The sequence below is a fragment of the Doryrhamphus excisus genome, chromosome 11, assembly GCF_030265055.1.
Source record: "Doryrhamphus excisus isolate RoL2022-K1 chromosome 11, RoL_Dexc_1.0, whole genome shotgun sequence".
NCBI classification, from domain to species: domain Eukaryota; kingdom Metazoa; phylum Chordata; class Actinopteri; order Syngnathiformes; family Syngnathidae; genus Doryrhamphus; species Doryrhamphus excisus.
The window spans coordinates 15,816,644-15,840,085 of NC_080476.1; the positions used below are offsets into that span (position 1 = coordinate 15,816,644).

Genomic DNA, 23,442 nt, shown 5'->3' on the forward strand with positions numbered 1-23,442 from the left:
GACGTTTATTATATATGGTAACAGGAGTTATTCTAATGCGCATTCACAGTCTTAGCTCCTGGCACAATAAATGTCCATGGTGGAGGTTTTTCAAGTATTCTGTAAAAGTTTTTTTGAAGCAGCGGTATGCAGTGGTGGTATTTTTACTTATGTGAAATCGAAAAACCATTAGGGTTCTTCTCCAGAGCAGCTCAGCGGGACGCATTTGCGTCTTCCAGCAGGCTGTCATCTTGACAGAGGGTATGGGTCTTTAAGTCTTTAGACTCACTCTGATGCCGCCGATTCCGTTTCAGTGTCATTGTTCTTCCTAAGACTTTGCGTCAAAAGTGTTGTGATCGGTGGAATTTGCTGGAAAAACCAACCATCTGTTTTTTTTATAGTTGTTTTCCACTCAGTATGGTCTTAAATTCTTCGGACTGACTTAGCGTGAGTCTTTTGAACGGGATGTCTGTTCGGAAAGAACACATCCCAGTGTTATTTATTCCCACTTTTTTTAATTCAGGGTAAATATTTTTCAAAGCTACATCAGAGTTGCGGACTAGTACTGGGTTATAAATCCTAAAATCAGAATCAGAAATAATTTATCGCCAGTTATGATCAAACACATACTAGGAATTTGTTTTGGTGAAGTAGGTGCAGACATATCTATTAATATTGGTGAACAATCCAACGCTAGGTGAATTCTGCTTATCCAAGAGGTCACAAAAGACCCCACAAAAAAAATTAAAGAATTGCAGGAACGTGATATCTGTTTAAAAAGAACACATCCCAGTGTTTTTTGGGACATTTGGGGTACATATTTTTCAAAGCTACATCGGAGTCGCGGACTAGTACTGGGTTATAAATCCTAAAATCCTACAGGATCTGCCAGTGATGTGTACACGGGATGCTGGTAAAATCTGTGTAAAAGGTAAAAAAAACGTAATTTTACTTGAAGCAAAAATGACTCCGAATTCTTGAGGGTTCAAATTCTCCAAAATTCACTTGTTCACAAAAAGTACAATATACTGAAAAGTATAGAAAGTATAGTTGTTGGTGTGGAAATAAGTGACTTACAGCGACATGGTGTCTTATGAACAGACGTCTATGAACAAACCAAGTCTATCCAAGGTTTGGAGCTGGAATCTTAAAATCCCGTGAAACCCGGCCACTCACCTTGGGGCCTGAAGTTGTCCTAAGAAGGACCCTTTAGTGAGCGTCCTGATTGATTTATTGCGCAGACCTCACAGCTTGGAGACCATGGTTCGATTCCACCCTCGGCCATCTCTGTGTGGAGTTTGCATGTTCTTCGGGTACTCCGGTTTCCTCCCACATTCTTAAAAAAACTGAGAATTTTTGGCAGAAATGTTTTAGTGTTTAGAGGACGAGTGGTTAGCATGCAGACCTCACGGCTAGGAGACCAGAGTTCAATTCCACCCTGGAGTTTGCATGTTCTCCCCGTGCATGCGTGGGTTTTCTCCGGGTACTCCGGTTTCCTCCCACATTCCAAAAACATGCTAGGTTAATTAGCGACTCCAAATTGTCCATAGGTATGAATGTGAGTGTGAATGGTTGTTTGTCTGTATGTGCCCTGTGATTGGCTGGCCACCAGTCCAGGGTGTACCCTCGCCCGGAGAAGGCTGGGATAGGCTCCAGCACCCCCTGTCACCCTCGTCAGGATAAGTGTTAGAAAATAACACAGTAACGAATTACTGTTTTGTGGTTGAATACGGCCACAAAACATATTAATATTAATAGTCCAAAAATTATGATACCATATCATGATATAGTAAAGGAAATATTGCACTATCATCGTTCACTCGGTGAAGTTGTGCAATTGTCGTTTGTGACACGTACTTTTCTTGCAGGCCATTCATACTGTCTGTCAAACATTTGCAGCATTTCTTGAAATGAATTCTTTATTTTTAGACTATTAGCCACTGGTTAATTGGCGACTCCAAATTGTCCATAGGTATGAATGTGAGTGTGAATGGTTGTTTGTCTATATGTGTCCTGTGATTGGCTGGCCTTTCGCCCGAAGACAGCTGGGAGGAAATGCGGTCGAAAATGAATGAATGAATATTATTTTCAGAGCAGATTACCCATACAAATGTTACTAAATATGCATATTCAATGTTTAAGAGGAATATTGCGTGTATGTTTGTATTTTATCTGCCAGTACCAGTAAGGGTGGTGATGAGATGGAAAGATGGAGTGATAGAAGAGATAGGGCAGTGCTGGGAATTGCATGAAAGGATGATTGACACACCTTAAGAGATGTAGTCTGTCTGATCTCAGATGTCTCTGGCAATAAACCCAACACTTAAAAACTATTAAAATAGCGAGGGGATATTTTGGTAAGCGGGCATTCTGCTGAAAATTCTTTGTATTAATCGAGTCATCAGAAAAATATTTTTTTAGGGCAATTTTGCAGAGAAAAAAACATTTGGTTTTATTTCTTAAATTCAAACAAACTCAAAGTCACGTGTTTGGTTCTTGATACATTCTTTCTATCCTTATTCCGCTACAGTGAGCTACTGTGTTCTTGCCAATGTTTTGGTTGTTACGTCCTCAAGCTGTATCATCATTATCAGGATTATCATTATCTGTCTGACTTTTATATATCTGCAAAATTTATGCAGCCTCATTTTGTGTGGGTGGTGTAAGGACATGGAATTGGTGCAGACCATAAAACAAATTGAGTTCAGTCATAAAATGTGAATGACGAAACTAAAGTGTTTGTGCCGAGGTACTAAAACCCAACGTTTTGTCTTTTTCAGAGGAGGTGTTTGCCACACAACATGAAAGTCTAAAGGAGGAGAAAGAATCATTAACCATGCTTCATAAGGAATGTACCGCCAAGAGGTATGCGTTAACCTGTAATTTGCCATTTCATTCATTTTTGCATAGACAATCGGTAAATATTATGGACGCTAGGTGACTAGATTATGCCCTGCAACACGGGGGATATTTTTCATGGATTTGTTCTCGATTGGGACTTTGCGTGTCGTGTTAAAAAGAACTAAATCGGCTTATGTGTGTGTTCAGCGGGTGTCAGTTCTGGATACAGCGTTGTTTGTCTGAGAAACACCAGGCAGTCACAGATGGTAAACCCCAAGCCTCTGGAAGGCCAGAAAACAGGAAATGAACATGAACAATACGACATCTGCATAATTTCAGTTTCTTGGATCTACAGTATATGTTTTGTTAATCTTTCTGAAATCGAAATGCCTGCCATGCAAATTGCACCCACCGTCTGCAGTTTGTCAGTCTTTCCTCACATGCATTTGAATAAATATGCCAGTGTAGATTATTGTATCCTATGCATTATCTTATAGTTACTGTGTATATATATAAGAATTACGTATTTCAAGACGGTTGCTCCCGAGCCCTAATACATGCTAGACAGCTTCACTATCACTGCCAGTATAACATATCACAGGGGTGGGCAAACTACGGTCCGGGGGCCACATGCGGCCCACCAAGTGAACCCGATGGCTGCCGCTTTAAATATAGTGTGTTAACAAGCTAACTAGTTAGCCTCCAATTTGTTTCTACTAAAGAAATGGTTTCAATTAAAAGATTTTTTTTCAATTAATTGGTTTTAATTAAAAAAATTTTGGGGGGGGGAATTTCAATGAAACCTTAATTTTTGGATTTTTTTTTTAATTTTAATTTAAAGTTTTGGGGGGAATTGCAATGACACAGTGCTTTTTGGAAATTTTTAATTTTAATTTTAATTTTAATTTTAATTTTAATTTTAATTTTAATTTTAATTTTAATTTTAATTTTAATTTTAATTTTAATTTTAATTTTAATTTTAATTTTAATTTTAATTTTAATTTTAATTTTAATTTTAATTTTAATTTTAATTTTCTGTCAATCTGTCAATTTCAGTAAGTAAATCTATATTTTCCATTTAATTGATCTAGTCTACAAATCGTAAAATAATTGTACGGGTTTTCATGCCAGCACTGGTCACTGATATTGTTTTGCTTGTTCGTGGAACTCTCAGTGTCAGTTACTCGTACAATGTTTTGTGTGTTGCTGTTGGGATACACAGTGTTTCTCTAAACCCGTGCATATAAACTTTTGGTTGCTGCGGAACATAAAAGTTAATTGCACATCGCAATAACCATGCATTACATTTGGAACAAGCTCCCTCATGACAGAAACTGCAGGCTTTCAGGAGCTAACCATAAAAACATTCTCGTACCGGGAAATGCTTGTTGTAGGACGATGATTTGTGAAGAGCATGCATCTTTTGGGGGGAAAAACCAGGAGGACATATTTGAGCGATAGAAGATCAAACATCCTCTTTCACCTTTGCTAAGCCTCGGCTCATTGGGAATGATAAGAGAACCACACGCAAGCATAGATAAAAATAAACTAATAAATTCTGGTAAAAGGGACTTAAAGTGAGACTTTCTCACCTTCTTTTACTTGTTGCCAATTATTACACATTATGAAATATTAGTATGGTTAGCGTGCAGGCCTCACAGCTAGGAAACCTGAGTTCAATTCCACCCTCAGCCATCTCTGTGTGGAGTTTGCATGTTGTCCGGGTACTCCGGTTTCCTCCCACATTCCAAAAACATGCTAGGTTAATTAGCGACTCCAAATTGTCCATAGGTATGAATGTGAGTGTGAATGGTTGTTTGTCTATATGTGCCCTGTGATTGGCTGGCCACCAGTCCAGGGTGTACCCCGCCTCTCGCCCGGAGACAGCTAGGATAGGCAACCCTCGTGAAGACAAGCGGTAGAAAATGAATTAATGAATATTGCCAAAAAAAGTACAAAAAACACTGACATTACATATATAATAATTTTAAAAATTACTTAAAATATTAATTTTGATGTATTTTGATTTCTATTGGTTTACATATTTTTATAAAAATTTTTAAATGTGAAAAATAATTTTATTACTTGGCTGCACGGCGGTCGAGTGGTTAGCGCGTAATATAATAACCATCTACTCTGTATTCCGTAAATAATTTTGCACCCTATTGTGTGATACGACTCATTTTGGGTGTAAACGGTTCCACCGGAGACCCAAGAACTGAACTACTCCTTGCGTGCTTCCTCAGAGAGCAGCTCCTGAAGTCCAACGCCCAGCTCAACATCCGATGCCGTCAGCTTCTCTCCGAGCTTTCCTACATTTACCCCATCGATGTGGTGAGTGCAAACCAAATGGTTGAGGGAATTATTGGCATTGGTGGAAAACGGTTCACATAGTTCCTTGACACTTGAGTTTAAATTTCATCGAAACAGTCAGGACATCTGGAATATCTGGGTTCCAATCTCTGTTGGATATCGCTGGATTAAATATCGCAATGTCTGATCACTGATTTTTTTTTTTATTCCACAGGAAAATCAGTCAGATTATGTTATCTGTGGAGTCAAGCTACCAAATTCTGAAGACTTTCAAGGTAAATTATGAAATTGTCTTTTGTGTTTTTATTTTTTTTGCACCCAATGCCATACTTTCATGGGTATAAACCGAATTCAGTATGTGCACCCCTAAACAACCCCCCCCCCCCCATTCAGGATCAATTTTTCGTGCCCCCCCCCCCCAAAAAAAAAAAAAATATATATAATTTACCATAGCTAATGGCATGTTGTTTTTGCTTCAAGACATAGTCTACTGGATCCCTGCAGGGTTACAATTGATGGCTGCCGCGTTAAACATAGTGTGCTCACAAGCTAACTAGTTAGCCTCCAATTTGTTTCTACTAAAGAAATGGTTTCAAACAGAGAACGGGGAAAAAAAAATACCACTTCCACACAAAATGGGAGTCAGAACTTTTTTTTTTTTAACTTTATCATGCAGTGTAATCTCTATCTCATCAGTGTAATGACTGACGCCTAGCAACCAGAATACTACATATACTACATATATACTACATATATCATTCTTTTTTTTGCACTAAACTAGTAAAAAATAAGGAGTCACTGCATGAAATACTAGCAAATTTGTCCCTAATTATTCTGGTCGACAGGTTGTCACATTATTCAAGAGCTGCATTTTTATTTTTATTTTTATTTTTATTTTTATTTTTATTTTTATTTTTATTTTTATTTTTATTTTTATTTTTATTTTTATTTTTATTTTTAATTTTAATTTTAATTTTAATTTTAATTTTAATTTTAATTTTAATTGGTAATGGCTTGTGATTGGCTCCCCAACTGTCATAAAAACATGGAAATGAGGCATTAGTGAAGAATTTTAATTTTAATTTTAATTTTAATTTTAATTTTAATTTTAATTTTAATTTTAATTTTAATTTTAATTTTAATTTTAATTTTAATTTTAATTTTAATTTTAATTTTAATTTTAATTTTAATTTTAATTTTAATTTTGCTGCGCCTTATAGAGATTTTGAAACGTGCGTAAACGGCGGGAAGATGCGCTGAACTCCATTTTACCTCACTGCAGACCTGTGTGAGGTCTGCCCCAAGGAGAGCCAGATCAAGTCCAGAATTGTTCGACTGGTGTCTCTGAGTCAGTTGATACTGGCCTTCGGGGGGTGGATGTTCCACATTAGAGCCAAGGGTCAGGGTCAGTTGGGAGTCCTAATCCCGCTGGCCGTCAAAGTGCTTCTGCATGAAGCCGCATCATTGGCCAACATTTAAACAAGCTTTCTTTGTCAAGTCACCTTGACAAGGTCAGTCTGTCTCCAGTTGCACCCTGATGTGTTGCTCGTGGCTACATGTCCGCTAACTGACCCCAAGGTTTTCCAACTATTTCTCCTGTTTATTCTGTGGTGCTTTCACGACTATTGACTATTCCTATTACCGTGAATAAGGTAAAGACCAGGGTTCAATTCCACCCTCTGCCATCTCTGTGTGGAGTTTGCATGTTCTTCCCGTGCATGCGTGGGTTTTCTCCAGGTACTCCGGTTTCCTCCCACATTCCAAAAACATGCTAGGTTAATTAGCGACTCCAAATTGTCCATAGGTATGAATGTGAGTGTGAATGGTTGTTTGTCTATATGTGCCCTGTGATTGGCTGGCCACCAGTGCAGGGTGTACAAGACAGCTGGGATAGGCTCCAGCACCCCCCCAACGACCCTCATGAGGATAAGCGGTAGAAAATGAATTAGTATTGTTTTCAGCTTGTTAGCATGCTATGCTTAAAGCTGTGGCCGTCTCTTGTGTCTCTGCAGCGATCCCGTAGCATTAGCATTAGCATTAGCAATGTGGTCAAATCAAAGAATAACATGGGTGTAAAGACGACTATAGGGGTGTTATTTCATGTCTACAGGGCTCTAATAGAGTTTAAAAATGTATTTAGACAGGCATAACAATGTTTTGGGTTGCACGGCGGTCGAGTGGTTAGCGTGCAGACCTCACAGCCAGGAGACCCAAGTTCAATTCCACTCTCGAACACATCTGTGTGGAGTTTGCATGTTCTCCCCGTGCCTGCGTGGGTTTTCTCTGGGTATTTCGGTTTCCTCCCACATTCCAAAAACATGCTAGGTTAATTGGTGACTCCAAATTGTCCATAGGTATGAATGTGAGTGTGAATGGTTGTTTGTCTATATGTGCCCTGTGATTGGCTGGCCACCAGTTCAGGGTGTACCCCGCCTCTCACCCGGAGACAGCTGGGATAGGCTCCAGCACCCCCTGCAGCCCTCCTGAGGATAAGCGGTAAAAAAATAATGAATTAATTAATTAATATTTCCCCCAAAAAGTACAAAAAACACTGATATTATATATATAATAATTTAAAAAATTATTTAAAATATTAATTTAGATGTATTTTGATTCTATTAGTTTGCATATTTTTATTACATTTTTTAAATATGAAAAATAATTTTATTACTGGGCTGCACGGCGGTCGAGTGGTTAGCGCGCCTCTCGACAGCTGGGATAGGTTCCAGCACCCCCGCGACCCTCGTGAGGATACCTATGAACGATTTGGAGTCGCTAATTAACCTAGCATGTGGGAGGAAACCGGAGTACCCGGAGAAAACCCACACATGCACGGACGGGTAGAACATGGAAACTCCAGGGTGGAATTGAACTCTGGTCTCCTAGCTGTGATGTCGTGATGCGTGCTAACCACTCGACCGCCGTGCAGCCGACCTCCAAACACTAAACACTAAAACTTTTCTGCCAAAAATTCTGTTTTTTTTTTTTAGGAATTCCATATTTTCCAACCCTAAAATGAAAATCATTGCATTTTCCGTATTCAAACCATTCCAGCGTTCAAAACATTTCAGTTCAGCTTCATCATTCACATGCAATTTCTACACAAGTTGCTTTCTCTACTTGTTTGTTGTTGTTGTTCACCAGATGTGGACATGGTTCATCTAATCTTTTTATTCCATGCAATAAAAATACTTTCCAAAAAAAAAAAAAAAAAAAAAAAGCTGACAGCATGGATTATCTGCTTTGAAGTTTTCGATATGATGATGATGAAGAGACATGCGGCTGATTAAAGTGTTGCAATTTTGGATATATTTTACATTTGGGCTTTGCTTTGTTGATGTTGATGAAAACATGGAGGTCTTTTGAAGCTCAACATCTCAATCGAATGCCATGTGATACCACATGATCTTTATTCTGTGTCCCGCAGCAAAGGACGACGGGAGCGTGGCGGTCGCCCTGGGTTATACGGCACACTTGGTCTTGATGATCTCGTGCTTCCTGCAGATCCCTCTTAGGTATCCAGTAATCCACAAGGGTTCACGCTCCTCCATCAAGGACACCATCACAGACAGACTGACTGAAAAGGAAAGAGAGTAAGTCGCCCCGAAGATCTCCACGCTTTTAATATATCCATGTGCTTCGGGGGTTCGATTCGTTCTTACAGCAAGAACACATTTAGGATATATTACCCGAGATGCTTGATGAATGGGGTCGAAGGTCATATTGGTACCTGTTTCTTGTCAGTGAGTTGCAATTTTAAACCGATTTTCCACGCTGCTAATCTGTCGTCTGTAACAGTTTTGTGGTTTCACTGCGGGTCTGGCAAATACGGCGTAATGTCGCCGTGTCACAAAAATATATTCTCGTTCGTTTCACAACAGCAAATGCTGTATCGTGTACGGAGGCTATTTCGTGAAATGTGAGAATGAAACGAGTTTTCCAGATGTTTTGGTCCAAAGACCAAGCAAATGTAATTATTTAATAATGCAGTGATTCTAGTGGACACGTTTATACGACAGAAAGTAAGTAAGTAAGACGGGAGCAATCTGGAAATGTATTTTGTCTGACGAGATCGGGGTCCCCAACTGTCATCACTCATTCAGGTACTTTGAGCGTTGAGGTATTTGTTTATTGATTCGACTGGCAACGATCCGGACGAATGCACATGTTGCAAGACTTTGATTGGAAAAGGTTGATCCGAAATCGCTGATTTTTTTTTTAAATAAAGGCTTTAGAGGTGTCCGCCATGTAGAACAGGAAGACAGAAAAGGAAGGTGCCAGTACGCTGAAGGGAACTAGTAGTTTTCCTGACTATAAGTCGCACTATATATTAGGGTTGAAAAAAAATTAAAATAATAAAAAATAAAATAAAATAAAAATAAATTAAAATTTATAAATTAAAATAAAAAAATATGAAAAATTATAAAAAATTAAAAAATATATATTACAAAGGCAGGAAGTGAACAAAGTGTTCAAATTAAATTAAACCATTACCACTTTTTGTCATAGGTTGGCTGTTCCTGCGACTTATACTCCAGAGCGACTTATAAATGAAAAAAGTGTTTATGTTACATAAACACTGGACACCTTTTCTGTTCATGTTTATTTTTTGTGTAGCTGAATAACCATTGTGTTAGCATATCTTACACCTATTCAGCCTGTTCTCTATTCTTTTATTCATGTTAGAACTTGCCTTCCAAGAGGACCTAATGTCTGTTTTGGTCAAGTAGTTAAACTCGCAAAAAATGCGACTTATATTCCAGTGCGACTTATAGTCCAGAAAATACGGTACTCTCATCTTTCATCAGAACCATAAAGTAGCTTTTCCCGTTCTTTAGTGATCAGCAGTAGAACATAGGGTAAGTTTCAGGAAAATATCAGTTCCCAACTAAAAAAAAAAACCAGAAAACCAGCATTTTGTGAAAGGATAATTTCAAGCATAACTTTCACTTTGGAGCGACTTAGAGTCCAGAAAATACAGTATATGTAGGGTTACCTTCAGTTCTCCAGTTGTTCCTTTTGATGCAATGTTACAATATCTGAATTGAACCGTTTTTAAAAATACTGAGCTACTGAAAATAATGGACGACAAGAACATCAAAAATAAGCTTGAAATAGAACAAGACCGTTATTGGCAAACTGATTTGGGTTTAAAAGACATTTGAGTTCTGGGGAGCTCTATTCGGGATTTCAACTGATGGGGTGGGGATGATGGTAAAAAAAAAAGGTTAGGGACCAGCCCAGATTGACATGGGAGGACTTGGTTAATGATGTCAAGGGAGTTGGGAGCACAGCCAGCAAGAAAAACATTCGGAACACACTGGATTGAGACCTGAATGTGATGTGGTATGAAGTGTAATTTTGCCCCATTGAAGCAGTGGAAATCTCGCTCTATTATATTTAATAATACATGCAAAAGATTCATATTTACTATGAAATGTATTTGTTTTCTGTAGTGCATTTTTACATGAAGAAACGTGCTGTCAATCAAACAAAAGGAACTGATTTGGGTTTAGAAGACATTTGAGTTCTGGGGAGCTCTATTCTGGATTTCAACTGGTGGGGTGGGGATATCGGTAAAAAAAAAAAATTGAGTGACGAGCCCAGATTGACATGGGAGGACTTGGTTAATGATGTCAAGGGAGTTGGGAGCACAGCTAGCAAGAAAAGCATTCGGAACACACTGGATTGAGTGACCAGCCCAGATTGACATGGGAGGACTTGGTTAATGATGTCAAGGGAGTTGTGAGCACAGCTAGCAAGAAAAACATTCGGAACACACTGGATTGAGACCTGAATGTGATGTGGTATGAAATGTAATTTTCGCCCATTGAAGCAGTGGAAATCTTGCTCTATTTTATTTAATAATACATGCAAAAGATTCATATTTACAATGAAATGTATTTGTTTTCTGTAGTGCATTTTTACATGAAGAAACGTGAAATGAGTGACCAGCCCAGATTGACATGGGAGGACTTGGTTAATGATGTCAAGGGAGTTGGGAGCACAGCCAAAAAGAAAAGCATTTGGAATACACTAGATTGAGACCTGAATATATTTAATAATACATGCAAAAGATTCATATTTACTATGAAATGTATTTGTTTTCTGTAGTGCATTTTTACATGAAGAAACGTGCTGTCAATCAAACAAAAGGAATGGCTTGTAGATAAACACGCTCACATTTATCATCCATAATAATAAGAGGGAGGTAGTGTGAGAAAAAAGTGAGACATTATCAGAGCCTGTGATGGAGTGGCCATCGCCGTGTGCGATTAGGTCACGCCAGCAGCTGGAGAGAATCACTCGGAGTTGCTTTTCCACTCCCATGTGACAGGAGGGCCACTGTACGCCATCCCCCCGCCGTGAAGGATATTTACATCAGGATACAGCATCAAAAAATAAACTTTTAGCCTATGCGGTTGACAGACGCAACAATCCACCAGTGGCTCACTTCGGTGTCCCAGAGTGCGACCAAACGCTTCAGGAACGCCCCCCCACCCTGTACATGTTTATGACCCCGGAGGCCCTAGCGGGACGTGCTCACGCTGCAAAATGATGTGTGGGTAGACACAAAGCACCTAGCCTAGTTCTAACGATGTTTAAAAAAAAACAAAAAACGGGTGATTAAAGTGTCGGAAAGAGGCAGCCAATTGTGATAAGTGAGGTGGGATGTGATTAGGTTCTCAAACCGTGACGGGATTAGCGGTCCGTCTTGCACTGAGGGTCCTTGTTAAATGCTCATTTCTCCTAGCTTGAATGCACTAATGATAGCCCTCAAGGCTCGTCGGTGTTGGCGGATAGAGCCAGGGCGGTTGAGCTAACTCGCCCTGGCTGGGGACGGGAGGGCGGAGGAAGGGTCCTTAGTAAAATGTTTACATTTGTCATATAGAAAAATTAGATATAGTACGTTAAAACGGCCATGCATGCGTGGGTTTTCACCAGGTACTCCGGTTTCCTCCAACATTCCAAAAACATGCTAGGTTAATTAGCGACTCCAAATTAGTTTCCATAGATATGTATGTGAGTGTGAATGGTTGTTTGTCTATATGTGCCCTGTGATTGGCTGGCCACCAGTCCAGGGTGTACCCCGCCTATCACCCGGAGACAGCTGGGATAGGCTCCAGCATCCCCCGCGACCCTCGTGAGGATAAGCGGTAGAAAATGAATGAATTAATTAATGAATATTTCCAAAAAAAAGTACAAAAAACACTGACATTACATATATAATAATTTAAAAAATTATTTAAAATATTAATTTAGATGTATTTTGATTTCTATTAGTCTGCATATTTTTATTACATTTTTTAAATATGAAAAATAATTTTATTACTGGGCTGCACGGCGGTCGAGTGGTTAGCGCGCAGACCGAAGACAGCTGGGATAGGCTCCAGCACCCTGCGCGACCCTCGTGAGGATAAGCGGTAGAAAATGAATGAATGAATGAATTACTATTTTGTGGTTGAATACGGCCACAAAATATATTAATATTAATAATCCAAAAATTATGATACCATATCATGATATAGTAAAGGAAATATTGCACTCAATCATCGTTCACTCTGTGAAGTTGTGGAATTGCCGTTTGTGACACGTATTTTCTTGCAGGCCATTCATACTGTCTGTCAAACAGTTGCAGCATTTCTTGAAATGAATTGTTTGTCTATATGTGCCCTGTGATTGGCTGGCCAGGGTGTAGAAGACAGCTGAGATAGGCTCCAGCACCGCTTGCGACCCTTGTGAGGAGTTGTTGTTGCAGCTGGACTACCCAGCATGCCTTGCGGGCATTTGGAAATAACAGTTTTAGGTGTTATGTGTTATATTCGTCACCCACTTAGTAGCAGTAGTAGTTGATATATGTGATGCATCTACTTTCTCATTTTGTTGCACCGTGAGCAAGTATGTTATTCCAAAAAGGAGGTTGGTGGTTTCCTGTGTTAACTGTGGTTAGCACAAAATAAGGGCTTCAAAGGCAAAGATATCGCTACTAGTTCTTCAAGAACATGTTTTGAATCCAGCTCCATTGTTCTTCGGTTCTTTGGAGAAGAGCAACGCTTGAAAGTTCTCTTCTATTGTATGAAAATAAGGATCTTCTGAAGTCAGTGGACACAGTCGGGATGTTGCACCCACATTTTTTTCTTCTTGTGTAGACAGAGCCCAGCTCAAGCTTGGGAGGCAGGGAGGGGGGACTGGAGATTTGGGGAGATGTGATCCAGATGTCCCGTGTTTGATTGAGAACAGGCCCAATCATTAAATAGCTAGCACTACCTCACTTGGTTTTAGCTCCGAGTACCAAGGTGACTATTTTAAAATCGATGAAGCTATCGTCGAATCCTTTTGATGAAACATGCTTACCCCACCCACGCATCGCCTTCCTTGAGGCGGCTTCCATGATGGTTCTTCACCTTCTGATTCCTGTGATACTCAACATGTTGGCCTGACTGGCCTGCAAACCGAAGATCTTACTCGCCACCCATTGCTCTGAGACTCTTCCACCATCTTGGCATACCTTACCCTCTTTCTGTATTTGGCCTCCTTGATGTGGTCCTTCCAGGGGATGGTTACCTCAAAGACAACTAGATGCCTGGATGCTTCTGAGATCAGCACCATTTCTGGTTTTAGCAGCAGTTTCTGGGAATGTGAGCTGTTTCTACAGGTCAACTCTGAACTCCCAGTCTTGCACTGTATTGGTAATGGTAATGGTTTTATTTCATTTAAACATGCATCAGATTACAATTGAATGTATCACATAATCAGTTCACAGTTCCACATGTTCAAAAGGAGTAGGAAGAAGCAAAGCTTATTAAATCCTACCCCTCCATCTGGTATTTTACAATGAGTAACTGTTACATTTGTTCACTTCCTGCTTTCCTAATATAATTTTTTTAATTTATTTTTTAAATTTTTTAAAAATGTATTTAAATAATTTTTATAATTTTTTTAATTTATTTTTATTTATTTAAATAATTTTTATTTTTTAATTTTTATTTTTTTAATGTTTAAAGTACGAGGTGATATGACCATACAATGACATAATGTGTACCATGGTAACTGTCAATATAGTGATATTATAGTATAGTATAGTGTTATTATTTTTTTTTTATTTTTAAAGTTTTTTTTACATTTTTTTATTGAAATGTTTTTTTTTTTAATTTATTATTTATTTATTTATTTATTGTCACATATGATATGACCATCCAATGACATAATGGGTACCATAGTAAGTGTCAATATAGTGATGTATATATATATATATATATATATATATATATATATATATAGCACATCATGACTGGTTCAAGACTCTTCATCCTTGTATTTAGCAAACATCAACTGCTTGTATTGTTTCTTGAATTGGCTCATCGTTGTGCATTGTTTGATTTCCTTACTCAATCCATTCCATAGTTTGATTCCACATACTGAAATGCTATGGCTTTTTAACGTAGTCCTAGCATAGAAGTGTTTCAAATGTACTTCTTCCCTGAGATCATATTTCTCCTCTCTTGTAGAGAAGTATTGGATGACATTTTTAGCTAATTGGTTATTTTTAGCCTTATGCATTATTATTTTAGCTGTCTGAAGATGAACTATATCAGCAAGTTTAAGTATTTGTGATTTTAGAAATAAGGAGTTAGTATGTTCTCTGTAGGCGGCATTATGAATTATCCTTACTGGCCTTTTTTGCAGTACATTTATTGAGTGAAGATTGCTTTTAATGGTGTGATTTTTTTACATTCCTCTGTAAAATGACCAGTTTAATTGTCTCCTCACTTTCTCTTCTGCTGTATTACTGCAATTTGTCTTACTTCTGGATTATTTGGAGTCACTGTCAAGAGGCGAGATCACATTCAGTACATGAATTACGTATTGATTATATTTGAATCTGCCAGACTTGACTCCAGGGTGGGGCTTCTGTATCTCCGGGCAAGGTATGGATGGGATGTAGATGTAGTATTCGTAGGATTCTTCTGAATATGCCGTGGTATTCTTTTTTTTTTTTTTGTAGAAAAACCACAGATGTATGGAGTTTTCTTCTTTAAAACAGCAGAGACACGCTAGTGTATATTTGCCATGTTAGTATTTTTACCCCGGTTGGATTTGCTTGACAGCTCTTTGGGCCGGCTGTTTTGATACCGTGCTTTAGGCTGTTTTGATAAGGAGCTGGTCTGGCTGCTATTTTAGCAGGACACAAAAGACCGCAAGTGAAAGTGTAAGTTAAAACAAATGGGTAAAGTGCCCTGGATAAATAGCAACGCCAACAAATGAGCGTGACAATCCTTAAAGCTAGTAAAATACCTGAGGGTTTACTTGTAAATATACAAAATGGAGATTTGTATAAATTGTTTTTAATGAATTTACGGGATATAACCATGAAATGGGCTGCACGGAGGTCGAGTGGTCAGAGCACAGACCTCACAGCTAGGAGACCAGGGTTCAATTCCACCTTCGGCCATCTCTGTGTGGAGTTTGCATGTTCTCCCCGTGCATGCGTGGGTTTTCTCCGGGTACTCCGGTTTTCCTCCCACATTCCAAAAACATGCTAGGTTTATTAGCGACTCCAAATTGTCCATAGGTATGAATGTGAGTGTGAATGGTTGTTTGTCTATATGTGCCCTGTGATTGGCTGGCGACCGGTCCAGGGTGTACCCCGCCTCTCGTCCGAAGACAGCTGGGATGCTGGATAGGCTCCAGCACCCCCCATCACCCCCCGTCACCCTGAATGAATTACTGTTTTGTGGTTGAATACAGATTTTCTTGCTGGCCATTCATTCTGTCTGTCAAACATTTGCAGCATTTCTTGAAATTAATTCTTTATTTTTAGACTATTAGCCACTGGTTAATTGGCGACTCCAAATTGTCCATAGGTATGAATGTGAGTGTGAATGGTTGTTTGTCTATATGTGCCCTGTGATTGGCTGGCGACCAGTCCAGGGTGAACAACGTCTCTCGCCCGAAGACAGCTGGGATAGGCTCCCCCCCAATGACCCTTATGAGAAAAAACGGTAGAAAATGAATGAATTACTGTTTTGTGGTTGAATACGTATTTTCTTGCAGGCCATTCATACTGTCTGTCAAACATTTGCAGCATTTCTTGAAATTAATTCTTTATTTTTAGACTGTAAGCCACTGGTTAATTGGCGACTCCAAATTGTCCATAGGTATGAATGTGAGTGTGAATGGTTGTTTGTCTATATATGCCCTGTGATTGGTTGGCCAGGGTGTGTACCCCAGCCCAGCTGTCTTCGGGCGAGAGGCGGCACTTACATTTTGGAATTTTGCTTTTTTCATCAATAAGATATGCAGAAGCATAAATGGTTGTCAGCAGTGATGATGAAAAAATGTAATTACCGCATCTTGGATGGAAATCAATTTTTGTATTCCCAAGGATAATGCTCCCAACTCCCTTGACATCATGCTCGTCTTTGCACGTTTCTGTTTTTGAAACAAAAACCCAAGCAAAGACAGAAATAGTTTGGACTGGTTTAGGACCTGGGGGGTCAGCAGACCCCTGGATATTCTTAAGCACTGTGATGAAACACTGTATGACAGACGGAGCAGCCACCACATCACTCAGGAGACACTTTTAACGCCAACGACCAAGATGGTGAAAGCGTTATATTGGGGTCTCGGGTGCAGCAGCAGCAGCGGCCATTAAAATAGCATTCGCTGACAGATGCTTTGTGTAATCATTTCTCAGATATTGAAAATCACAGCTCGCTGTGATTTATATAGTACGCGCTGCCATGAAAGGCTTTGACAGCAGGTGCGTTCCTGGAAAAAAAAACAGGGCGAGGAGTTTGAAACACACAAAGAAAGCAGTGGCTTGTACTGAGGTGAATTTAGCTCCCTTAATTTGAGTCGGTCATTAGCGACGTTTACATGAGGAGTTTTTCTCTTTCCGAATGACCTTTCCGAAAACAATAGCCACATATACATGGGACCCAAATATTCCAATTCCATTCAGGTTATTTGCTCAAACGGAAAGAATGTAACACCTCAATTCCGAAAGAAAAGTGCCAATCCAAATGAATATACAGTAAACCTCGGATATATCGGATTCAATTGTTCCCACTGGTTTTGTCCGATATAAGCGAAATCCGTTATATGCGTATACCGGAAAATGTACGTTTTACGCATATATCTGATTTATATCCGGTATATGCGTAAATCGGATTTTATCCGTTATAAAAAGGCACTTCCTTGACTATGTTTCCAATGTACCTGGACGCGCAGGCAACGCTGCAAATGACGTCGTATAGCGGCCTGTCACGATTCGGCGAATTGGAGCGCCACGATGCAGCCATCCGATATATGTGAGGGAAATTTAATGGAAATGCATTGGAACGGGACTGGAGATTTTGTCCGAAATAGGCGAAATCCGTTATAAAAAATCCGATATATGTAATTAATTTTTATTGGAAATGCATTACAGAAAAATTGGTTCTTTTTTATCTGTCCGTTGTGAGCGAATTTCCGATATATCCGAGTCCGATATATCCGAGGTTTACTGTATAATCGGATTCACAGGGGTGGAATATTCCTTTCCCCAATCCGATTGAGGTATCTTGTACCCGCTCAATCGGAAAGTTGTCAGGGTGCGTTCTTCTTCGTGGTGTTTTTCTTCTTCTGTTGTTTATTGGCGGTTGGCAAGCAGCTTTCGTGTGCATTAGCGCCATCTGTGAAACAGAATCTAAACACTTTATTATTACTTTATTCACAAGTCCAGTTTTATTAAAAAAGAAAATATATATCTATATAAAACATGTCCCGAGTTTAATTATAAAATATTAGCAAGATTGAACTTTATCTTTTCCTGTTCCCGGGTGCCTTCTTTCAGCGAATGCTGAGATATGACGTAACACGCAAATCGAGACGTTCTTCGATTTAAAAAAACGGAGGCGAGCAATCGGCACTGGACTGCTAAGGAAAGTTTGTTTTTGATCCAAATTAAATTTCAAGACCGGACGAACAAAAAACTTGAGTTAACTCCGAGTTATTCCAACAAGTGAAAGAAAAACTTGAAAAAGTCGGTATCACGTGATGTTGATGTTTACGTTTTACCGCATATGCTCCATTGACTATTCTGGTTGATTATAGCGACGCATGTAGACAAGAAATTTGAATATTCCTTTCCAATTATACCATTGTTTTCGAAAAGGTCCTTCGGAAAGATTCCATTCGGAAAGAGAAAAACTCCTCATGTAAACGTGGCTAATGGTATCCATGGAAAGGAATATTCCAATCTCTTGTCTACATGCGGCACTATAATCAACCAGAATAGTCAATGATGTCATGCGCAGTAAAACGTAAACATCAACATCACGTGATACCGACTTCCCCGAGTTTTTCTTTCACTTGTTGGAATAACTCCGAATTAACTCGAGTTTTTCGTTCGTCCGGTTTTGAAATTTAGTTTGGATCAAAAACAAACTTTCCTTAGCTTAGTCCAGTACCGATTGCTCGCGTCCATTTTTAAAACCGAAGAACATCTCGATTTGCGTGTTACGTCATATCTGAGCATGCGCTGAAAGAACGCACCCGGGATCAATTTAAACAGGAAAAGATCAAATTCAATCTTGCTAATATTTTATAATTAAACTCGGGTCATGTTTTATATAGATATATATTTTCTTTTTATGAATAAAGTATAGAAGGGTTTAGATTCTGTTCCACAGATGGCGCTAATGCACACGAAAGCTGCTTGCCAACCGCCAATAAACAACAGAAGAAGAAAAACACCACGAAGAAGAACGCATCATAACAACTTTCCGTACCCAAATCGGATTGGGGAAAGGAATATTCCACCCCCGTGAATCCGTATTGACATTTTTCTTTGGGAATGACGTGTATACAAAGGTTCAATTCTTGCCGTTTGAGCAAATAAACCGATTGCAATTGGACTATTTGGGTCCATGTATACATGGCTAATGTTGTCCATCTTTAAGCCTGACTTTTTAGAGTTTGTCAAAGACGTTAGATCTTTTTACACCTGCCAGCATTCACCTATGGGTGTTGTCTTGGGAGTATTAGCGTTTTAACGGTACATATATTTGTATTTGCATTTGATTTCTGAGGTTTTTAAAGTACTGCAATTTTGGAATACAGCTGTAGAAAATCTAGACAAAACATGAAACCATGTGAATATTCGACATTTCACCAGCCAGTCAGTCTTTTTTAACGAATGCTTGATTAAGTGGAGTGCTGATTACAGTAACCTGTCATATTCGGTTTGATTTGTTGAGCATATAAAAAAATAACATTAAACAACAAAGCGACGTGCCAGCTGCAAGTTCACATAACTGCCAAAGATCGTCTGTTTATTCTTCATTTTTCATCCTTTAAACAAACATTGTACTGTGTTTTTTTGCTGAATACTCCACCAGAAATGTAATTAATTGAATTGTGTTTAGTGTAGAAGACAGCTTCGGTATAACAGCTGCCACTGGATGAATGAAATCTTCCTTCCATTGCCTCGCTGCTCCAACTCTCCAGTAACAATGACATCGGAGAATTGTGGGTGGTTTTTCCTAAATGTTCCTAAATATGCTTCATATCTTTGGCTCATATATATGTAAGCCATACATATACGTGTTGGTTCCTTCCGCCCTCGATGTTCCCCTTGCTGGTATGTAATAATATATTTGACTTCACTGGATGTCCCTGGGTGGAATTCCTGGTGTTTGGTGAACCGGAGTCTTTCCAGTGTGATTTTTCGACGGCGGCAGACAGCAGTCATTAATCACCTGGCTGTGACGGCGGAGCCCGTGTGTGTTGGGTGTGTTGGAAGTGGCTCTGTTTTCCTTTTCATGCGTCGTCATCAGGAAAACATAACATCTCTTGGTGCGGAAGCAACATTAAGAAAGTCAGTTGGGTTGTTGGTGTTCTGTTAGTTATTTCCTAGTGCTGGGATTTTTGACCTCTGGGGTGTCTCGCTCTGTATCGGGTCTCGACTGGCTAAAACATCTTTTTACTTGACAGTATCCATGGTTACCGTGTCATTATTGTAATGGTTTGATTTCATTTGAACATGCATCAGATTACAATTGAATGCATCACATAATCAGTTCACAGTTCCACATGTCCAAAAGGAGTAGGAAGAAGCAAAGCTTATTAAATCCTACCCCTCCATCTGGTACTTTTGCAATCACTAACTGTTACATTTGTTCACTTCCTGCTTTCCTAATATAATTTTTATTTATTTTTTAAATTTATTTTAATTCATTTTTATTTTTTTATTTTCTTTTAATTTTATTTTTTTTTTAAAGTAAGTGTTAGGATATTCGTTGTTACAAATCAGTAACTGTTACGTTTGTTCACTTCCTACTTTCCTAATATAATTTTTATTTATTTTTTAAATTTATTTAATTAATTTTTATTTTGAATTTTTTTTAAGTAACTGTTAGGATATTTGCTGTTACAAATCAGTAACTGTTAAATTTGTTCACTTCCTGCTTTCCTAATATAACTTTTATTTATTTTTTATTTATTTAATTAATTTTTATTTTATTTTATCTTTAACCGTTAGGATATTCGATGTTACAAGTCAGTAACTGTTACATTTGTTCACTTCCTGCTTTCCAAATATAATTTTTATTTATTTTTTAAATTTATTTAATTAATTTTTATTTTTATTTTTTTATTATTTTTTTAAAGTAACTGTTAGGATATTCGCTGTTACAAATCTGTAACTGTTACATTTGTTCACTTCCTGCTTTCCTAATATAGTTTAAGTTTTTTTATTTTATTTTTATTTTATTTTTTTATGTTTTTTATTTATTTTTATTTTCTTTTTTTCACGTACCGAAGTACGAGGTGATATGACCATACAATGACATAATGGGTACCATAGTAACTGTCAATATATATACAATATATAATATGTAGTCAATATATATATAGTATATATATATAGCACAGTAGCTGGTAGCTAGTTTAACATGTCAAGGGAGTTGGGAGCATGGTCACCAAGAAAAGCATGAGCAACCCCCACCACCTCCAAAAGTATATTGGTGCAAACATGTATGTATGAGTTGTGCAAAGCCCCACCCGGTCTGTAGAGTTGCCTTCTCTGTGTCTCATTATTGTTTAGCCCCCCCTTACCCCCCCCCGAGCAAGATCTGGAGATACAGGCATGTAATAACAGAAAAGGATGACTGCGGCCTTTAAATTCTTGTTCAAAGACAACTTACCCCCTCAGCATATCTTACCTCAGAGGCACCTCTTGTGCAGTTCTGACCGAGACATCTGGCTGGCACCTATGGGATTTTCCCACCGTATAGCTCGGGAAGATTGTATGTGTTCGGAATGGTCTGAATGATCAGATTGTTTGGACTCCATCTCTGACAGTTTGATATTTCAGTTTAGCTAGGTATGGAGATGGCATTGGTGGATGGGGCTTATGGTTGCAGGGCCAGCTTCTTCAAACATTTGAAAGTATTCTCCTTTGTAAACGCTGCTGGCTACATGAATGGGAGCGTTCAACAACAGGGAGCCAGAATGTATAAAGAGAGATCAACATTCATACTTTTGTATCCCTTATAGAAAGTATGTCATAATCACGGTTCAGTACGGATTTCGTTTTTAAGGTCACAGGGGTTTGGTTAACACAGAATACAATCTTATAGTTTTACATACCTAAAACTATTCAAAATGAATCTTTGAGCTTACCTTGACCTTTAACATAGCATTTCAGTATGCGGAATCAAACTATGGAATGGATTGAGTAAGGAAATCAAACAATGCACAACGATGAGCCAATTCAAGAAACAAAACAAGCAGTTGATGTTTGCTAAATACAAGGATGACGAGTCAGTTGATAAAGGATGATATTGATGGTTACTATGGTACCCATTATGTCATTGTATGGTCATATCACCTTGTACTTCGGACAAAAAATATATATTAAAAAAAAATCTATATGAGGAAAGCAGGAAGTGAACAAATGTAACAGTTACTGATTGTAAACGTACGTCGGTACCTGACAAAAAAATAAAAATAATAAAAATTAATAAAATCAATTAAAACATAAAATTAAATCAAAAACATAAAAATTATATTAGGAAAGCAGGAAGTGAACAAATCTAACAGTTACTGACTGTAAATGTACTTCGATACGTGACAAAAAATGTAAAAAAATTAATAAATAAAAATAATAAAATCAAATGTAACAGTTACTGATTTGTAACAGCGAATATCCTAACAGTTACTTAAAAAAAAAAATTAAAAGAAAATTAAAAAATAAAAATGAATTAAATCAATTTAAAAAATAAAATAAAATTAAAAAAAAATTATATTAGGAAAGCAGGAAGTGAACAAATGTAACAGTTACTGATTGTAAAAGTACCAGATGGAGGGGTAGGATTTAATAAGCTTTGCTTCTTCCTACTCCTTTTGGACATGTGGAACTGTGAACTGATTATGTGATGCATTCAATTGTAATCTGATGCATGTTCAAATTAAATTAAACCATCACCATTACCATTACATGCCTAAAACTATTCAAAATGAATCTTTAGGCTTACTTTTACTGTCTTTTGTAGACGTGATTGTTGACGTGACTGATCCAAAGACATGATGTGAGGCCGAGACAGCACACGGACGTCATCTTCCTGTTTTGTCAGGAGTTAGTTCTTAAATTCAGTCGTTTTTCTCACCTGGATTTACATAAATTCTAATGGAAAAAATCGGTTCGTTTAGTTTTGGGTCTTCTGGAACAAATTGTTTGTTGTATTTGTTTACCGAGAAGACGCCACGCAATAAACGTTTCCTGCCCCTCACTTTAATGTGTAGAGTTAGTCCAACCCAATGTTGAGTCGTCTTGCTTCTCATGTTGTCGATGCCAAATCAGACAAAATAATCTTGAATGTTTTTTCTTTGTCTTCTTGTCTTTCACAGGTTCCCTTTGTATCCCAGAGGAGAGCGGTTTCATTTTGAATATGGTGTCTACTTGCTCAACAAGAACATTGCTCAGGTGAAATATCAACACACTTCCAACACACGAGCTAACGAGCGTGTTAGCTGGCTAGCAACCGTCTCAAAGTCTCCAATATGAATAATAATAGCGTAAACCTGATTATAGGGGTGTTATTTCATGTCTAATGGTCTCTAATCATGTTACAAACCAATATGGCGTCTACTTGCTTACTTGCTTACATTGGTGAAATATCAACACACAAGCTAACGAGCGTGTTAGCTGGCTAGCAACCGTCTTGAAGTCCTCTGTATTGTGTAAACAATGAAAAATAAGAGCGTAAACGTGATTGTAGGGCTGTTATTTCATGTGTAAAGGTCTCTAATCATGTTACAAAC

At 38.2% G+C, this 23,442-nt stretch overlaps 1 protein-coding gene across 1 annotated transcript in view; it reads left to right on the forward strand.

Annotated features, from left to right (window-relative positions):
• The window catches only part of uvrag (UV radiation resistance associated gene), a 66,753-nt gene that overhangs the window by 20,625 nt on the left and 22,686 nt on the right, over positions 1 to 23,442 (forward strand). The window contains exons 9-13 of the mRNA XM_058086811.1: positions 2,760 to 2,844; positions 5,067 to 5,154; positions 5,348 to 5,408; positions 8,561 to 8,726; positions 23,029 to 23,104. Of these exons, the coding sequence (XP_057942794.1) occupies positions 2,760 to 2,844; positions 5,067 to 5,154; positions 5,348 to 5,408; positions 8,561 to 8,726; positions 23,029 to 23,104 (476 nt within the window). The remainder of the gene's footprint in view (positions 1 to 2,759; positions 2,845 to 5,066; positions 5,155 to 5,347; positions 5,409 to 8,560; positions 8,727 to 23,028; positions 23,105 to 23,442) is intronic.